The sequence below is a fragment of the Paralichthys olivaceus genome, chromosome 3, assembly GCF_024713975.1.
Source record: "Paralichthys olivaceus isolate ysfri-2021 chromosome 3, ASM2471397v2, whole genome shotgun sequence".
Taxonomy (NCBI): Eukaryota; Metazoa; Chordata; class Actinopteri; order Pleuronectiformes; family Paralichthyidae; genus Paralichthys; species Paralichthys olivaceus.
The window spans coordinates 14,693,910-14,711,454 of NC_091095.1; the positions used below are offsets into that span (position 1 = coordinate 14,693,910).

The 17,545-nt window shown below is 41.5% G+C and overlaps 1 protein-coding gene across 3 annotated transcripts in view; it reads left to right on the forward strand.

The window, feature by feature from the left end:
• Positions 1–17,545, forward strand: part of tle5 (TLE family member 5, transcriptional modulator) — a 45,225-nt gene that overhangs the window by 8,395 nt on the left and 19,285 nt on the right. For all 3 annotated transcript variants that reach the window (XM_020081040.2, XM_020081041.2, XM_020081042.2), the window contains exons 2-3: positions 11,130–11,218; positions 14,970–15,033. In XM_020081040.2, the coding sequence (XP_019936599.1) occupies positions 11,130–11,218; positions 14,970–15,033 (153 nt within the window). The remainder of the gene's footprint in view (positions 1–11,129; positions 11,219–14,969; positions 15,034–17,545) is intronic.

Consider the following 17,545-nt stretch of genomic DNA (forward strand, 5'->3'; position numbering starts at 1 on the left):
GTTGTGCTACAGGCCATGCCCAGGGAATACACGAGAACCTACTGTGTGGTTTACCATTGTCATCAGATGAAACAATTTCATCTGAAAGGCTTTCACAACAGTTAAAATCATTTCATTTTATTATGCAATCACAACAAAGCAAGTAGGGTTTCACCTGAAACTTTGATGAAGATTTACATGCTGCATTGAATGTGCACTTTTTTCACCTCGCTGGGCCGCTTTGCCTTAAATGAAGTACCGCAGCAAATTCACCGGAACGAAGAGCATGAATATAAATAAAAGCAGATGTCAACTGAGTCGTACCAGGTTTTTGGTTTTGCTGCAAGAGCTATAGATGTGTGTGTGTGTGTGTGTGTGTGTGTAGCATTTACGGGCAAGGTGTGCATATCAATGTGGGGGTGGCGTGTAGTATAGGCTGTCTTTTTATAAATTCATAAGCAATTGACAGCTTTGTATGTGTGGGAGTGCCTTTGTTGTCTTTATACATTATTCTCTTTCCGTGTATGTGCAGATTGTGTGTGTGTGTGTGTGTGGCATACCTGAAGGATGTAAAGAGTGAAAAGAAAAAAGCAGAATGAGTTTGTGCTTGTGTGTGTTTACATTTACGTTGACACGGGTAGATGAGAGCTCATCGGGTGGTTGTGTGTGTCTGTGTGTTTTGTGTGGGAGTGAAAATAGGATGTGTGTAGTGGAGTGGCTGCATCAGTATTCAGGAGTGTGTGGGAGGTGGAAAGGCGGGTCGGTGGGGTTGGGGGTTAAAGTCCTTCCACAGAGCAGAACGGTGCGATGGGCTGGAACAAAGCAGCTCGACAGGGGGCTGCCTGATTGGGTCGCCTTGGCCAGGGCCTCTAGACCTGCCAAAACACGAGGCACTGCACCAGTCCAGACAAGAGAATTAGCTGTTCTGTTTGTGTGCCCAAGAGCAGAGTGGCCTTGACTGGAACAATACGTCACCTCATCCCCACCAAGATCCCATTCAGACACCCGCAGGATTCACAGTACGGCAATGAAAACCTCCCTCGCTCAGCCTGTTAGTTCAGGAGGGGAAGTACGTCCACTGTGAGACAAGCCTGACTTCTATCATGTTGTATACATGGCTGGCAGGTACTGGCACTCTGCTAATCCCGAGTGCAACTAGTCCCATCGATATTAAACATGCCTAATATTTGAACAGTTATGGTTCAGGCTAATTTCATTTCTGCAGCCTTAAGACTAACAAACTTTTCTGCAAGGATTGTGTACATTTGGGCGATGCTTTGGGTAGCATTGTGTTTTTTTCCTCAAGTCCTCAGCCATTATTAATGTTTATGCATGAAAGTAATTAGTTCAGTGAATCACATACTCACAGAGTGCTACGTCTTAAACATATAACGCTGCTCCACACTAAAACACACTATTGGTATAAAATAAAATAACATTGGTTTTAACCTGCAAGTTTCTCATCCTCTCGTAGCCATTTGACAAAGTAGTGAACGTTAACATATCATTTTCACTAATTAATTTCCTCTTCGGCAGCAGAACATGTTTCAGCAGCCTCCAAAAAAATCCTGCAGGTTAAACTAGACCAACCAAACTGTGAGTCCCATTAAGCCTGTAAGACTATAAATGGACAGTCACTGGCCTGACAACATAGTAAGGCAACAAACAACCTATAATTCAAGACTCAAAAAGACTATAGTTACACTTGTGAATGGACATGTAATTGTCTAGTCCTCAAATATGAGATGTAGCCTCCAAATTTCAGGGGAAAGATGTCTTTAGGAAAAATATTGTATCATATTAGAGACATTTCTTCCAGTTTAGGCATTGCACGCAAATGTTTAGGTGCTGTGCCTCATTCTGTGAAACCCCCTGGATATTTGTTTGAATACCAGGGATAATGGGGATGTGCAGATCTTTTCTAGAAGACATTTTGTTGCGTCATTCTCATTTGTACCATATAATAAGATGAGAGACAAAAGGGAATGCAAGTTGAGACTCTGTTCATGTCATCGCCCCTCCACTCCTGGTCAGGGGCTATGTGAAGTGGACATGTGGGATCTATTTACACATATTCTTACTTAGTAATAGTGTAGGTTGAGGGGGCATCACTATTGCTGACATTCTGAGCATGGCCTAAAATATGCTGATATTTCATTATACTGCAGCATGGTGTAAAGATTACATTGGGACTCATTAGTTTATAATCAAAATTAAATGACTTGGATTGGAATCATGGGAAAAAATAGCACTAACTTTTAAAACTTGTAATCGGCACACACACAAGAACTTTAGTGCCTTTACCTCAGTTGAGCAAATTAAACAGAAATTCCCTGGTGTCGACTGCATGCCGGCGCTACAGCTTTCTGCTTTCATTATCCACTTATTTGTTGCGAACTTTGGGACTAATCTTCCTTCCCTCCCTCCCTGCCTTTCCTTCTTCACCGAGTGTTGTAAGTAATAACCTTGGTTTTTACAAGCAGGCATCAATCATCTGAACAACTGTACTGGGTGTAATCTTAAAACCCCCCCTTCTGCGAGGCTGGCTTTAATCTCAGCCATGGTCTCCAAACCCACAGCCATGTCAGCCTCACCACTTTCCCCACTCTTGACAAATTGCCCATTTCCCTTGGCTTTGCAATCTCGGCACTGTTTTCGTGTGTGTGTGTGTGTGTGTGTGTGTGTGTGTGTGTGTGTGTGTGTGTGTGTGTGTGTTTGTGTGTGTGTGTGTTTGTGTGTGTGTGTGTGTGTGTGTGTGTGTGTGTGTGTGTGTGTGTGTGTGTGTGTGTGTGCGCCCCCACCTTTTGTCTGCTGTCTTTGTATTCATGCCTGCGTGTGTGTGTCTCTGTTTTTGAAGGTAGACCCCACAACATTTTGTGCATCTGTGTTTTCAGGGTAGGGTGCCTGAAGTGACATGTTTGTGTGTGTTTGTAATGTGCGCTTGGCTGACTCTGTGCAGGAGGTCAAGATAGTCCTGCACAGTGGGAAGAGAGGGCGAGCCATGCCAAGCCTGTGTTTGCAAGGGCACTTCACTTGAAGTGATAAAAGTAGAGTAATCCCCTTTAAAGCGTCTTAACGAGGTCAAATCTCTTGGGCTGCAGGGGGAGGTGTGTGTGTGTGTGTTTGTGTGTTGTGGGGATAACACTGCAGAAATGGGGGTAAGCCTTAGCTTGGTTCGTGAGAGATAATAATCAAAATCAAATTCCTGGCCCAAACAGGATTACGCTCTCCCCGCGTTCTAAAGCCCCGGTCCTGAGTGGCTGAAGACACAATCCTACTCCTCAGCCTCTCTTCATTCACACAGACACACTCACACACACACACACACATACACACACACACACACTGAGCAGCTACCGTAGCAAGGTTCGATTGGCCCAGACAGAATTGGCCGGGGTGAGCCTGGAAGGCCATTTAGACGGTCCGTCTCTCATATCACTGGGCACATAGGCTTTATTCCAAACACTAATCCGGGATATTTAGATGGAATTGTTTTGTTGGAGCTATTCTTAGATGGAGGATGTGATCTTGTTTGATGCTGGTGAATTAGCAAAAGATTTAAGCCCTCAACATCTGGTTTGGTGATTCACGTCATGATAGATTTTTTTCCTAAGTGGTTTCCTTACACGTTAAACACATACTCCACATATTGTGTCCACCAACTGACATAATTATCTCCTTCTAATAGTGTGAATTCTCTCTGTTGAAACATATATTTTTAAGAAATGTTCTGGAGTTGTCACGTTTCAGAGCAGAGTTAATATGAAATATTTCAAATGTGTATTGTGGGAAGGCTTCATATATAAATCGCACCTTTTAAAGTTGCTCGTGGCACTTTCCACAAAGGTATTTATCTAAAGCACACACTTACTGCACTCACACCAAGCACTAACTTACCCCTACAATTTCTAATCCCTGCACCAAACTCAACTGAAATAGGCTAATGATTATTATTAGAAATACTTTCCTCTGTGTTTTCAGTCATTTAGAAAAGGCATTATCCTTGAATAATAATGCGTCTCCATCTACCCTCCGTGCTAAAACTGGGCAACAGGAGTCTGTGATGGACAGAAGAGGCGGATGGCTAAAATGGCATCCTTGGGACCGTTGCTATGGAGCAAACAGACTGGCATGAAAAAATAGGCCAACTGTTCATCAGCGCAGATCTCCTACATTCATTTAAAAGTGGGAGTGAGATAACATCCAGTCATTAGTGAGTGATTACAATGCCAAGACTCTATCCCTGCCCCCCAACACACATACACAAACACACACACACACTCATGCAAACACTCATGCAAACACTCTCCGACTGAGATGTAAACAGTCAGGCAGTGCTCCAGGAAATACAATCCCCACACTGCCACTACCCTCAGGCAGGATTTATACTGAGGAGGATGTTTTCCAATGTATCCTGCTGTGTGTGTGTGTGTGTGTGTGTGTGTGTGTGTGTGTGTGTGTGTGTGTGTGTGTGTGTGTGTGTGTGTGTGTGTGTGTGTGTGTGTGTGTGTGTGTGTGTGTGTGTGTGTGTGTGTGTGTGTGATACTCCACTGGATATGTGTACTGTATTCATGTATTGTTGGTGTGTCTAATCGCTGTGTTGTCTGTGTGTTTAAAGCCGACCAGCCACCCCACCCTACACCTACCTCCTCGACTGATCTATAGAGCAGGAACGGCCTTAGCTGATTCTTATTTAAAACAGACATTATGGTTCACAGTAGATTTCACATGGATTGGACCGGATGATGAGGCCAGGGAGGGGAAGGTTGTGTGTGTGTGCGCGCCTGTGCATGTGCGCGCCTGTGCGCATACTCGTTAGGAGGGGGGTGACGAATAGTGGGATTTGGGTTGGTGGGTGGGGGATGGGGGTGGGGCAGCAATTTCCTCAAACGATGAATCCCATTTATTCGCCGAAGACTGTCTCAATTGCCTCACCCGTGCACAAAGCTTTTTAATGCTTTAATTACGTCTCAAAGGAGCAGGGCAGAATCAAATTAGAGATTGTCCTACATTTAGGTGCCATGTGTGTGTGCTTGCATGTAGCTTTATGTGTGTGTACAATGCAAATTCAGCAAGTGATGGAGTTCTTGTCTGTGTTTGTGTGTGGTTTTGTGTGTGGGCTGTTGTGTCCTTGTGTATGATTCATGGTGGTGAATATTTGTTTCTCTGGCAGCCAAGCATCTTACATAGAGGTTTATCACACCCTACACACAGATGCACACACACCTATTCACTGTCTCTCTTTTGCTGTAACACACGCATATCTTTCTCTGTCACATTCACACTGTCTCGGCTCTTCCGCTGTCGCGCACACAGAAACACATACACATGTACATTAGCCAAGCCTTTCTCTCTTGCACAAACACATTTTCACACACACAGCATGCAGGCACCTTTTTTGTCACAGCAGATGGCATGTGTCACAATATTACGGCAGTATTTCATTAACATTACGGGCATCCATCTGTTGTAGGCTCTCTGGCCCCCATAGAGCACCTTGTTTTGGTCACTGACAGAAGCGAGAGATAATAAACGTTGGCCGTGTGTATTGCATGGAGCTGGGAGAGGCCTGCATAGCTGAGTGTGTAGTGGTGAAAGTATGAAGGCAGCTATGTGAAAATCGTCCTTCAAACTCCTGTACTTGGTTCAATATTGCATCTAGGATTCAGGCAATATTGACCGAGAATTGCTTGCATTGCATGGCATTGCTCATTAGCCTTTTTTACATGATTAGCAAAACAAAAAAGTAATAAGATTGGTGTTTGACTGCTATGGTGAACTGCCCTGTCTGCTGACGGGAGGGGTTCTCTGATTTGTTTTAATAACAAAACTATGGATTCAATTATTCCCGACCCCTTCTCATCCTGTTTAAAAAATGTGTACCACAATATCACCTCCACCCATCAGCCATCAGTGGCAACATTTGAGCTGGGTAGGTAAAAACGTTGTGAGGTATGTTAAGGAATTCCCAGACATGAACTTCAGAAAAGTCAAGAAAATGGAATCGTTCTCTTGAGATTGTCTTTTATTTTTATATATATATATATGGAGAACGTTGCAGTAGATTTTGCTGTCTGACGCTAACAAAAGCATCAGTGTTTAGGCAAGGGGTGGCACAGCATGCTGGAGGCAGGATATAATGTATTAACTCCACTGCAATGATTACATGTTTTTGTTTATAGTTCATCAACACTGGCGTAGACCCTCATTACCAAAAGCTCTTGAATTTCCCCTTTATAAAACCCACTTCATCCTATGCTCTTAATGAAGAATCTCTTGCCTCAATGAAAGTATTGCCATTGTTATCATTCAGCCCATCAGATAAAATAAAATGCAGAGTATAAAGAAAGCACAAATGACAACTGATGAGCATTAATAATCCACAAGACTGAACTTTGCAAGAAAAGCTTAACCACAGCAAATAACATTTAGAAACATCTTCAAAGGTTTGGAGTCACAGAGGGGCAGCAGGTACACAAGAGACATCATGTCTCTGAAAATAAAAAAGCAATTCAGCTTTTTAAGAAAACAGTACAATGTCTCATCAAACTGCTTTGCAAGTTTTATTTTTTTCACAGCAGCACCAGATCAAAAATTTAACACAGCTCTGATGAACCACAGATCTTGTGGTTACACAAGTTAGTTATTCATCCAAATATGATTTACCTTACAAACACACCATCTTGCATATTCAAAATACCAATTCAGTGTCCCTTTGTTTGTCACAGGCATACTTAAAACAGTTAACTGTCTTTGTCTAATTAAACTGAGCCACTTGTTTTTATGCTGACTATATTTGTTTGTGACTGTGTGAAAAAGAAAGACATATACTTTGTATACAGAGATCAACCATCACTCCAGTTATACTTTGTAATAATATTTTAACAATTTAGTCAACTCAGGCAACCAAAAGCTGATAGTTGGTTTCAGCCTGGTAGCCAGTTGTAAAACGTCTCACTTTGCAACTGCATATAAAGCTCTTTTACCAACTGTAACAAAAACTATAAAGATCACAACAAATCATAAATCAGAGTTTTTGTTTGGGAGATGAGACCATTAACTTATATGTGATAATGTCTACAGCAATTTAAATCATAACCAGTTAACAAAAACTTCAGATTCAGTGTTTTTAAAAGATTTGTTTGATTGGATTCTTTATAAGCTGTTTTCATGTATGAACTTTGGACATTGACCAGAGATTCAGGTTTGGACATAGTGTAGAGTTTCATACATGTATGATCAGTCAGATGTGGTCTCTCGGTTTATTTCAGTCAAGTGGTGGCACTGTAATGTAAAGCATGTAGGAGGCAGGATAGAAAGGTTATCAACATGCCCTCTCCTTCCCTTGTGAATTTACTGGACAATGACCTGTTATATTCACATATCAAATGAATATGACTTTAATTAGTTAGTTAGCTTGTTAGTTATTGTTGACCCCCCCCCCCCCACACACACACACACACACACACACACACACACACACATATATAATATCATCAACACAGAATCATATTTAGTTGTAGAAGACTGCTGGTATAATGTTGTATGACAATATATAACATAGCGTAATTTTATCCATGTCCAAAATGAGTGAACTTTATGGTCTCTGGAGTTGTGTCCACATTTCTTACAGACATCCTTTGTGAGAGGGCAAGCATGTGTCCTTTGCTCTCTATGCCAGTCTTTCAGAAACACACACTCTGCTAAGCCAGAGTACATCTCCACTTTCCCACTTCCACTCACACAAACTTGGGGAGCTGGTAGTTTCTGATCCGACTGATTTGGACAAATGCATTTTTACTCACAGGTACTCCAGGTGATGTCTGGATTCAGTTAGGGGCTGCGGTAGATGTTTTAAAGACATATTTTACTTTTCTCCCTTCACTTCTAGAATTACTAACAGATTGAACTGAACTTATAAAGTTTTGATTAATCAGAAAGGTTATTGTCTTAAGTCATAAAAGTCCCAATATGCCATTATTGGACTTTGGTTTTATCAAGTTCTGACTTTAAAATTCTCTTGCTCTCCATTCCCACTTCTTTTCCCTGTCTTTGTCCTCCTCTGTCTGTCTTCCCAGCCTCCCTCTTTATTCCCTGTGGAACAGGATGCCCGACCTGGGGCTGTTGACTGAGAGAAACTTTGGTATTTTAATGTTTGCATACTGTGCTACACAGGGAGGAAATTGGATCTAGGGCAACAACTCTACCCTCCGGCACTGGGGGCAACCTGTATGCAGACGCACACACACTAGCACACACACGCACGCTTCAGAAACTGTACAAGTGCAAGGAGTGAGTTGCACGGCTGCCTGTAGCTAAGTGTGTCGTGTTGACACAGGCTCTGCGTGGCACAGAGCCATATAGCCGAGCTGTTGTTTGCTGAGTTTGGTCCATGCCACACTGGCTGGAGAGATAATGGAAAAGGTTACTGTGCTTTACAGTCGGAGTCTCTGTCTCTGAGCAGCCGCTCGGCCTGTGGATTGGGGGTTTCTGTGTGGTAGCAGCATGATAATGTCAGCACTTCTCATGACATTTGAACGTGTAATGGCTCTGGTCATTGTGCTTGTCTCTACATTGTTTTAAAATTTTCTTCTAACTGTTAGCCTTTCTCTTCCAACCTTAATGTTCCAGAATTCCCCAAGTGTAGATATTTTTGTATGTGATCTGAAATATTTAAATTAATTCCCAAATGAAAACCACGAGGAATTATTGGCTGTACCCTAGGAAGGTTTTGTAAGAATCCATCCCTGACCCTTAAACATGTAAGAGTGAAGCCCTTGCCTCCTGAGCGACAAAGCAAAAAAAAGAAATCAGCCTTTGAAGCCAGAGGTCTATGACTACAACCTGAAGCAATCCTGTTGCTTAGCATATTCGCTGGCCATGGTTCTGTGAATGCGAAACAGCCTGTTTGTAGTTAAAAATGAAGCTGAGCGACATGCCGGGGGAGCGGAGTACAAAGTGACAGGTCATTCCTAACAGCAGCAGGCTAGTTTCCAGTAAGTGCTGCAATCAGATTTCTGATGGTTTTTTATGCCTGCTCAATCATAGTGGGAAAATGTCGATTTTTTTTTTCTTTTCCTCCCCCCACCTGACCCATTATGCAGCCTGCTGAGAAATAATGAGATTTTGTCCCTATTTGGGTTTGATGCTTGCTGTGCTCTAACACACAGCCAGGCCATCCACCGCTGCTTGGGGAATGTAGTGTGGACAGAATTACAATAAGGGCGAATAGCAACATTCATGCTAGGTGAATGAATGATTTTGTAGCCGGCTGTACAAGGCACAAAAGAAGTCTTCTGATATGACGTAGATGGTATGTGGTGCAGTTTTCTCCAGCATGCACACCACTAATCCTAACTAGGCTAGTGCATGGCTACACATAGGACCAATGGCAATCATGTGAGTTAAGAAAATACACTAGCCCCTGTAACACAGCTTCCTCAAGGCGGGAATGTTTGATTGATTCTGAATCTGAAATTTTGCACCTTTTGTTTCCTTCGCATTTTGTCATTTTTTTTATAGAGTAGTTTTTCCACTTAAGATATAAAATCATCGATATGTGCTGTTTAGAAAGCACAAGCTGCTGTGGACAGACAGCAAAGTCAGAAGTGTTTGCAGATATTGTTGTTGATTTTCTTTTTATATTCAAGGTCAACCCAAGGTACAACTGGGGTCGGCACAAGCAGGCGATGCCTCAAAATCGTATTTGTTTGCTACACAGCACGAATTATGACTCTTAATTTTGTCGCTATTTTATTCTCATCCAACATCATCCTTATTTTTTGTTCACTTCTTTTGGCTGTGTTTAATACCCACTTCTTACAGATGCCAGACACAGTGATTATTGTTGTCATTCCTGCTGTAATATGACAAAACATCTTCTTGACCCGTCTCTCAGTAGCCCTGTGGGCAACTCCTTAGAATATCTGGAACATTTAGTTTTACCTTCCGAGCAGAATATTTTGTTGAAGGAAACCCATTCCAAAAAACGATATGCAGTATAGCTGAAGAAAAGCAGAACCTGTGTCAAATGTTTATATGTTACTTTGCATTTTATTTAGTGATGAAGGTTTGGATGAAAACATGATGTGTTTATTATGTCTATTTAACCTGTTGTGATTGTGGCATTTAGGCTAACTCAACCAAGTACCAGTTTCTGTGGCAACATACTGTGTGACTACAGCAGATTTGACCACTGGGGAAACATTTTACTTTGCCTTTATGATTAAGATGGCTTTCATTGGTTTGCCATTTCATAGAAATTACTTTAAAGACCATTTTAGATATCATTAATAAAAGATATTTAGTTTACTTATACTTTAGAATAAAATACTAACATTATCACTCTTGCTCCACACATGCCTTAGAACAGGCACTGCTTATGTGATGATGCAATATGGCAAAGAGCTAAATGATGTCAAACTGAGAATTTAGGAGACACTTTATTTGGAGCAAAATATTCAGCACATCAAAGTGCTCAACACAGTCTCAACCAAGTTCCCTATAATAATGTTTATCATATGTGTTTCCGACCTTATTCAAACAGGAATGATTCATTCTAGCCTGAGTATGTTTTCTTATTGCCAACCAAACTGAGTGTTGGAATAAAAATAAGGAATGTTGAAACACTAACACACAGTGGATTATAAGTTCGACGCACTCCTGTGTCATCAATCACTTTGCTGTTATGGCTTACAACATATGCTATTGTACGTCCCTGGGTAATAACTCTTAAGGTTGTAAAGACGCTGCCAATGCCAGAGCAAGGACAGCGAGTGTCTGGGTTATGTCTATAGATGGTTAAATATGGGAGTGTCAACATCCATTTGTGGCTGTGTGAGATTTAAATTTGAGTGCAGGCACATTATTCTCAGTGATTGAAATATAAAACAGAGCAGTGTATATTCAGAGGTTTAAAAATCTGAAAGTAACAATGGGTGCATTTTTATGCTTTGTGCATACACAGTTTTATTTCTGAGACCTTATAGGATTGTGTGTGTGGAAGCATACTTGGCAACCAAACCAGTAATGCTGCTTAATTTTGTTTTTATGTTACATAAAGTCACTCTGCTCCCTTTCCCTGTTGCAGCCCTTTCTCTGTTCCTTTTGGTTCTCACGTTTTCTTCTCTCCTGTTTTTCCTCTTTGGCAGGCTTCATCGCAGCAGCTGAAATTCACAACCTCCGACTCCTGTGACAGGATCAAGGATGAGTTCCAGTTCCTCCAAGCACAATACCACAGGTGCAAACAGAAACACCTATATGCATACAGACATATACACACAAAACAAAGACCAAAAGGGAGCAGTTACATACGGTAGCCTGCTAAACATAGCTCCTTGTCTAAGGACTATATACTGTATTATTATACATGTGTGAGTGTTCTTCCAATTGAACACCTTTTAGTAGCTGCCTACAGTGTTGAGTTGATGGCTCCAAGAACCTACCACCGTTTAGCCAGAAATGTATTGCCTTTTTCCAAACTTAATTCCTCCTCACTGTGTCACAAATAGATAAACCTGCTTTTTTATTTTACAGATCTCTTAATTCTTAGTATTTTTTTATGTAGTTCACCTGGTTCACCTTCACTACATTAATTCCTATTAAGCTACTGTAACTTTTGTTCAGTGCTGAACAGGTCAGAGGACCCGGCACAAATGTTTGTCCACAGCAATGCACACAATTCTACATTCATGAAGCATAATGTCTCTGGTAATTTAGGTCAACACAACTACTATGTAAAATAATCATCCCAGAGCAAAGTCTCTGTTTTCTGTTATTTGTGTACGAGACTGCAATAGTTCCTTCTGGAAATTATTAGGATGTGAGCAAAAAAATATTTAAACATCAGCGATAACATAAAGATGTCTGCCTTTGTTCCTCTTTCCTTGAACTCTACCACAGTGCACCCTGAACATCCTTTGTTGACTCATTCCTAAGTCAATCTCGTTGACCCTAGTTATCGATCTTGTTTTACTGCTTAAATACTGCTACAGTGCCAGAAGTCTGAGGCACCTCCAAAGTGCTTGATCTGATCTAAATTGATCTTTTTAATAGTACTTATAAAAAGGAGGGGACGCCACGGGGTCTGCATCTCAGTGAGAGATCCTCTTTTTGTGAGAGCGAAGTCTTTGAAGCCCACTTTCCTTCCTGAGGAGTTTGGTTTGTCTCTCTGTACCTGCTCTCCGAGAACCTTCGAGAGGCTTGCCTCTGCCGAGGCAGGCGCAGGCAGATGAAAGTCTGGCATATTGTGTGCAAAATCCCGGCTCTGGTCTGATCGCTCTTGTTTGTGGAGGATTCTGAAGCTGCAATAACACCCCGCGTGTCTTCTTCCTCGCCTTTGGTTTGTGTAATTCCCACTACGGTGAGCAGCACCGTTTAACCCTCTTCAGAGAGGCAGGGCGCAGTTGAAAGAATACCTTTTTTGTCTGAGCATACAGAACATGCATACAGTGCCTATTGACTCAGGAGGGGGGCTGCGGAGGGGTGGGGGGCTTGTGAACCACAGACAGAGCTTTGTAGCTCGCTGCTGCTGCGCTGTGCTTGTCTGGTGCTGAAGCCTTTAAAAGGCAAATGTACCACAGGCGTTCCCCCGGGTATAGTAGCAAGTATTGTAGCTGTCACAGTCTTCCTCCTCCCACCTTCCCCTCCTCTCCCCCCTTCTCTCTTCTCCCCTCCCCTCGTTCACATGCATAAATAGATCAGGGAATACATAAATCAAAATAAAGATGACAGCAGAAGCGATTTAGAGACGGAAGACTCGGCAATAAAACTCCATCAAAGTGTCGTTTGAGAGCAGCGGTGCAGGCCCAGGGGCTGCTGAGCACCAATCAGAGGAGGCACAAAGCCAATCCCAGGTAGGCTGGCAGCAGGGAGGCCTGTCGCCATGACAACCCACCACACAGCCTACACATGAACACAGGGATGGCAGAAAAGGTTTTATGTAGGAGGGAAGGGCCGCGTTTTGGATAAGTGGAGGCTGCTCATTCACACACAGGAAGAAGGCGGCAGAATAAAACCGCCCCTCACCAGTAAAAAACAACACAGAAAAAAAAAACATCCCCCAGACAGTAAAACAGGTTGGGTATCTGTTGCGTGCCATGGTGTGAACCTCCATGATCATCTCTAACCAGTAAATCGGACTGAATGTGTTCAGATTCCACAGGACACGCCTAATTTCCATTCCTTCTTTGAATTATTGAAAGCTGATCCATAACTAGTTGTAGACCAGTGTCTGTTGAAAAATACATTTAGATGCTTGTCTAAGTAACTAAGTCAAATATCAGTCATGCTCCTTCAGAGTTAAATCCTTCAGATGATTTCATGCAGAGGAAGAGTTGTTTGATTGATATCAACAAAGAGAAACATGCAGTTAGCATCAGCTGCATAATGGATCAAACAATAACACATTGACATTTTCACACACTGGGTACATTATCTTGTTGGATAAACTGAAAAAACAGGGCATAATTTCAGATCGTTAAACATTTTTTACAATTAAAGATAATTTCAAACAAGGAGAAATGCAAACAAGGTTATCACTTGGTCTCAATATCCTTGGAATTAGTTGGAGCAAACTGATGCAATTGCTAACAGTCTTGTTTTTTAAAACTGAACGCATCCAAAGGCTAATATTAGATTATTAAACTGCCCATATTTTGGCCATGTACAAGTTTATAATTTTCTAAATTGGGGCTCTATTTTAGGCATTAATGGTGTTATATTCTTCAAAATACACATTATTTTTCCACATTCCGTATATAACTTCATCACCCCACCTTGTTTTGGCCCACGTCCTAAAAAGCCCAATCTGCTGTGACAGAAAAAGATTTGGAAAAAGATTCTGTTTAAGAGAAGCATCATTAGAGCTGAGATGAGACATTAGAGGATGTTTCTGCCAAACAACAACCACAAAGATTCTGAGTCATTAAATGACAGATTTTCCATAATAAGTATTTCAATCAGCCGTTTATAAACTTAGGGGCTCGATGACAATCTCATCAAAAGTAGTCTTACACGTGTATTCAGTGTCGGTGCAACTGATTTATTATATTTGATAATATCTGCAATAATTACAGCAGAAGCAAAATACTGTGAGGAAGAGTAAGCCCATATTATGGTTGTGTGTTGCATGGAGTTCAGTCTACCAGTTAAGACTCACAGCGATGAAGATTCAGTGAGCGCTCACTGTAATCGAGCTGTCATTCCTGCTGACAGCTGAGAAGAAATCCCAGCATAAATATACACACACCAGCAAACAGGTTTGTCAGACGTACCTTAAATATAAACCTATCCACCGTGTGCATATCTTTAGGTGATCTGAGTCTTATCCAGTCCTCACATCAGATGATGCCTTCTGAGACCGACATGTTGTAACTGGCTGTTTCGATCAAAGACATCAAGGAGCGTTTTATTTTTTTTATTCTTGTCTTTAACACTTGACGATCAGGCTGACTTGTTGACGCGTCCTCCTTTGTCCTGTCGCCTCGCATAACATCAGCTCTGACATGATTACAGCTAATGGCTGTCGCAGGGACTGGGTCACAGGAAATGCTCTGACACTATATTTAGACTTTTTACTTCATTGCCTCGCCTCTAATTTAGAAAGCAGAGTCTTGGCTCAACATCTCTTAGACGACAGAGTAAGTTTGACCTCCACCTGTCAAATGACACCATAACAGTCTTGGTGTATATGCAGGCACTGACTAGTAAAGGTGAAGATGGTGGTAATGATGATGGAGGTGGTGATGATAAAGATGTTAATGGTGGCTGAGATGATGACAACGGAGGCGATGCTGATGACTGTGAATGTGGAGGCAGTGATGAGGGTTGAAGTGATGATGAAAGTGATGACAGTGCTGTTGGTGAAAGTGGAGGTAATGATGATGAAGGGGGGAGAAGTCATCGGGTGTCAGCACTTTGGGAGGGACACTGTCAAGCTGACTAACAAGGTCTGACGCTGTGCTTCTCTCTCTGTCTCTCTCTCTCCACAGTTTGAAGCTTGAGTGTGACAAGTTGGCCAGTGAGAAGTCAGAGATGCAGCGCCATTATATCATGGTGAGTGAAGTGTGTGTTGTGCACCATAGGTGAACATTTCCTAAATGTTGTTTTTACCATCAATCTGCTTTTAGACATCCACTGAAGTCAAAGTGTTTTCCTGAAATTTTCCAGAGGGGGTGTATGTGAGTCAGTAGCTGCGGACATTTTTCCTTCTGGTGCCCATTTAAAATGTCCAATGGAAAATGTCCTGCCAGCCCATGTGAGAATCTAGCAGGAAAATGTCTGGGAAATTCACAGCTCATGAGTTTGCGTGTTGATGACATTTCTAACACGTGGTGGACACAAAACAAAAATTATACAAATATGTCAGGGTAAAAAAAGAGCCCATATATGTAGAAAATACTGACGAAGATGTAAACTTGGAAAGACAAAGATATTTTGGTAATCAGGGCCGACCCTGGTGTCGATGTGTTATTTAAAAAAAACGGGATTTCACATCGTGTCTGTCGTGCCTTCTACGTGTTCTACCCAGGTGCCACCACTTGCCTGAATGTTCTGGACATTTCCCTGTTTTTGGGAATGTGTCTCGGACATCTCCTGCTGCCTTAGTAAATTCTCTTGATGTATATTTTCAAAGAAATTATTTTCAATTGTTCTTCCAGTCATCCTCCACCACCTCACTGTTTATTATGTAATTGTTTTCTCATGTCTGGTTTCTGTCTCTGAGCAGGTCATTCTGGTTTATTACAACTTGGATCTTATTTTCATAGTCTGGGGCATCTGTTATATGTATTCTTTTAAACTGAACACAACAAGATAATTGCTGACATCTTGCGATGCAGCTTCACTGCCAGATACAAGTGAGACTGGGCAAGAATCACCAGCAGAAACAGTCATACATGTTTTAAACAAATCCAATTGGTTAACCAGTAGGGGTGGGAATTTCACAATTCAGTTTAGATTCTCGTCACGATTCAAGTCATAGTCAATTCCCAATCCTAAATAGATTATAATTTTTAGTAGATAGACCGAGGAACTATTTCCATGCTCTTGTTTAGCTCACTCTTTACCAAAACATTTACTTGTGTTTTCGTTAAGTGATTTGCAGCATCAAACATACCAAACGTGGCAGTTGACCTAATTGGCTGTGATGTGTGGGAGTACACAGCTTTTTGTTTGACAGTTACTATTAATTTGAAAGTGTGTTATAGTCGCATGTATGAGAATAATGAAATCAAAGTGTATGATACCATATTTTGCAGTAACAGAAATTAGTTGACTTAGGATGTGCTCACATTTAGTTTTATCTGGATATAAAATTAGATCATGTGGGTAAACTATTGGCTCATTCACACCCCAGTCCAACCAATATCACTGTTTTATGAGATCTTAACAATGAATGTGGTTAGAAAAGTGATATTATTACCAATATCATTATATAGGTCAGATAAATTGGAATGAATAGTTAATATTAATCTTTTTTTTCCTGAAGTTACTGTACGTGTGATTCGTCTTTTCCAAACCCCCTTCATTTCCTCTTTACCCTATCTCTCTCTCTGCCTCTCTCCACACACACCATCACACACCAACACACACACACAGATGTGCTTGCCCGCTCTCTGCTCCACCTCCGGGCTAATCTCATTGTTGCTGGCCGTGGCTGTGTAGCCGTCTGATGTTTTGCCTCTAATTGATCCTCTGACTGGCTTTAATCTCATCTAATCTGTGCCGCCGCATTGCTCTCTCCACCATCAGCCAGCCAGCAGACACACACACATGCACACACACACTTCCTCTGTGTGTGTCTCGGGCAAGAGTGAGTGCACACGCTCTCACACTCACTCAGGCATTGTTAGCCTGATTGCAGCCGTTCACACATACACAAACACACTATGGCTAACATTTTTTTTCAAAGGTGAACATTTTAATATTGAACCTGTAATGACCTGTTCAAATCATTGACTATATAAAGATAGATAACGCGTCTCCACTTTCTCCCACTTCCAGAAGTAAGGTTAAAATATTCTGGATACAAATGCTGCCATTTTTACTCATTTGTAGCCAGAGTCTGTGCTGTGGCAATTGGGATGGAATAGCGGTAATCTCGTCTCGCTGATTTACGTGCTCAATCAATCCCAAGAATGTCTCAGCTGTCAGTCATGATGTTTCCCCTCTTTTTATTACATCAAATAACAATAATTCATTCTATAATAATTGATTGATTTTAAAATAATTAAAACCACATTTACAGCAAAAATGAGTACTCAAACATACATCAGTGTGATAATAGCTAGTTAGTTTGTCCCATCTGCTAACATTAGGAAGCTGGATTTATGACCTATAATGTAGCCAGCCACCAGGTGGTGATAGAGATGCTTCAGCATCACTTTTGGGAAGCAGTCAAGTTGTCCATTTTCATATATGGTTGTGGGTCAAATTCTGCTTGAAATGTGTTAAAGTTTGACTTGTGACTGACTGTAGCGCTTTAAATCTTATCTTTTAGCTTGACTTTTGACTGACTTGTTAAGCCAGCATTGATTCGCAAGGGCACTAGTGAGCAAAATGGTCT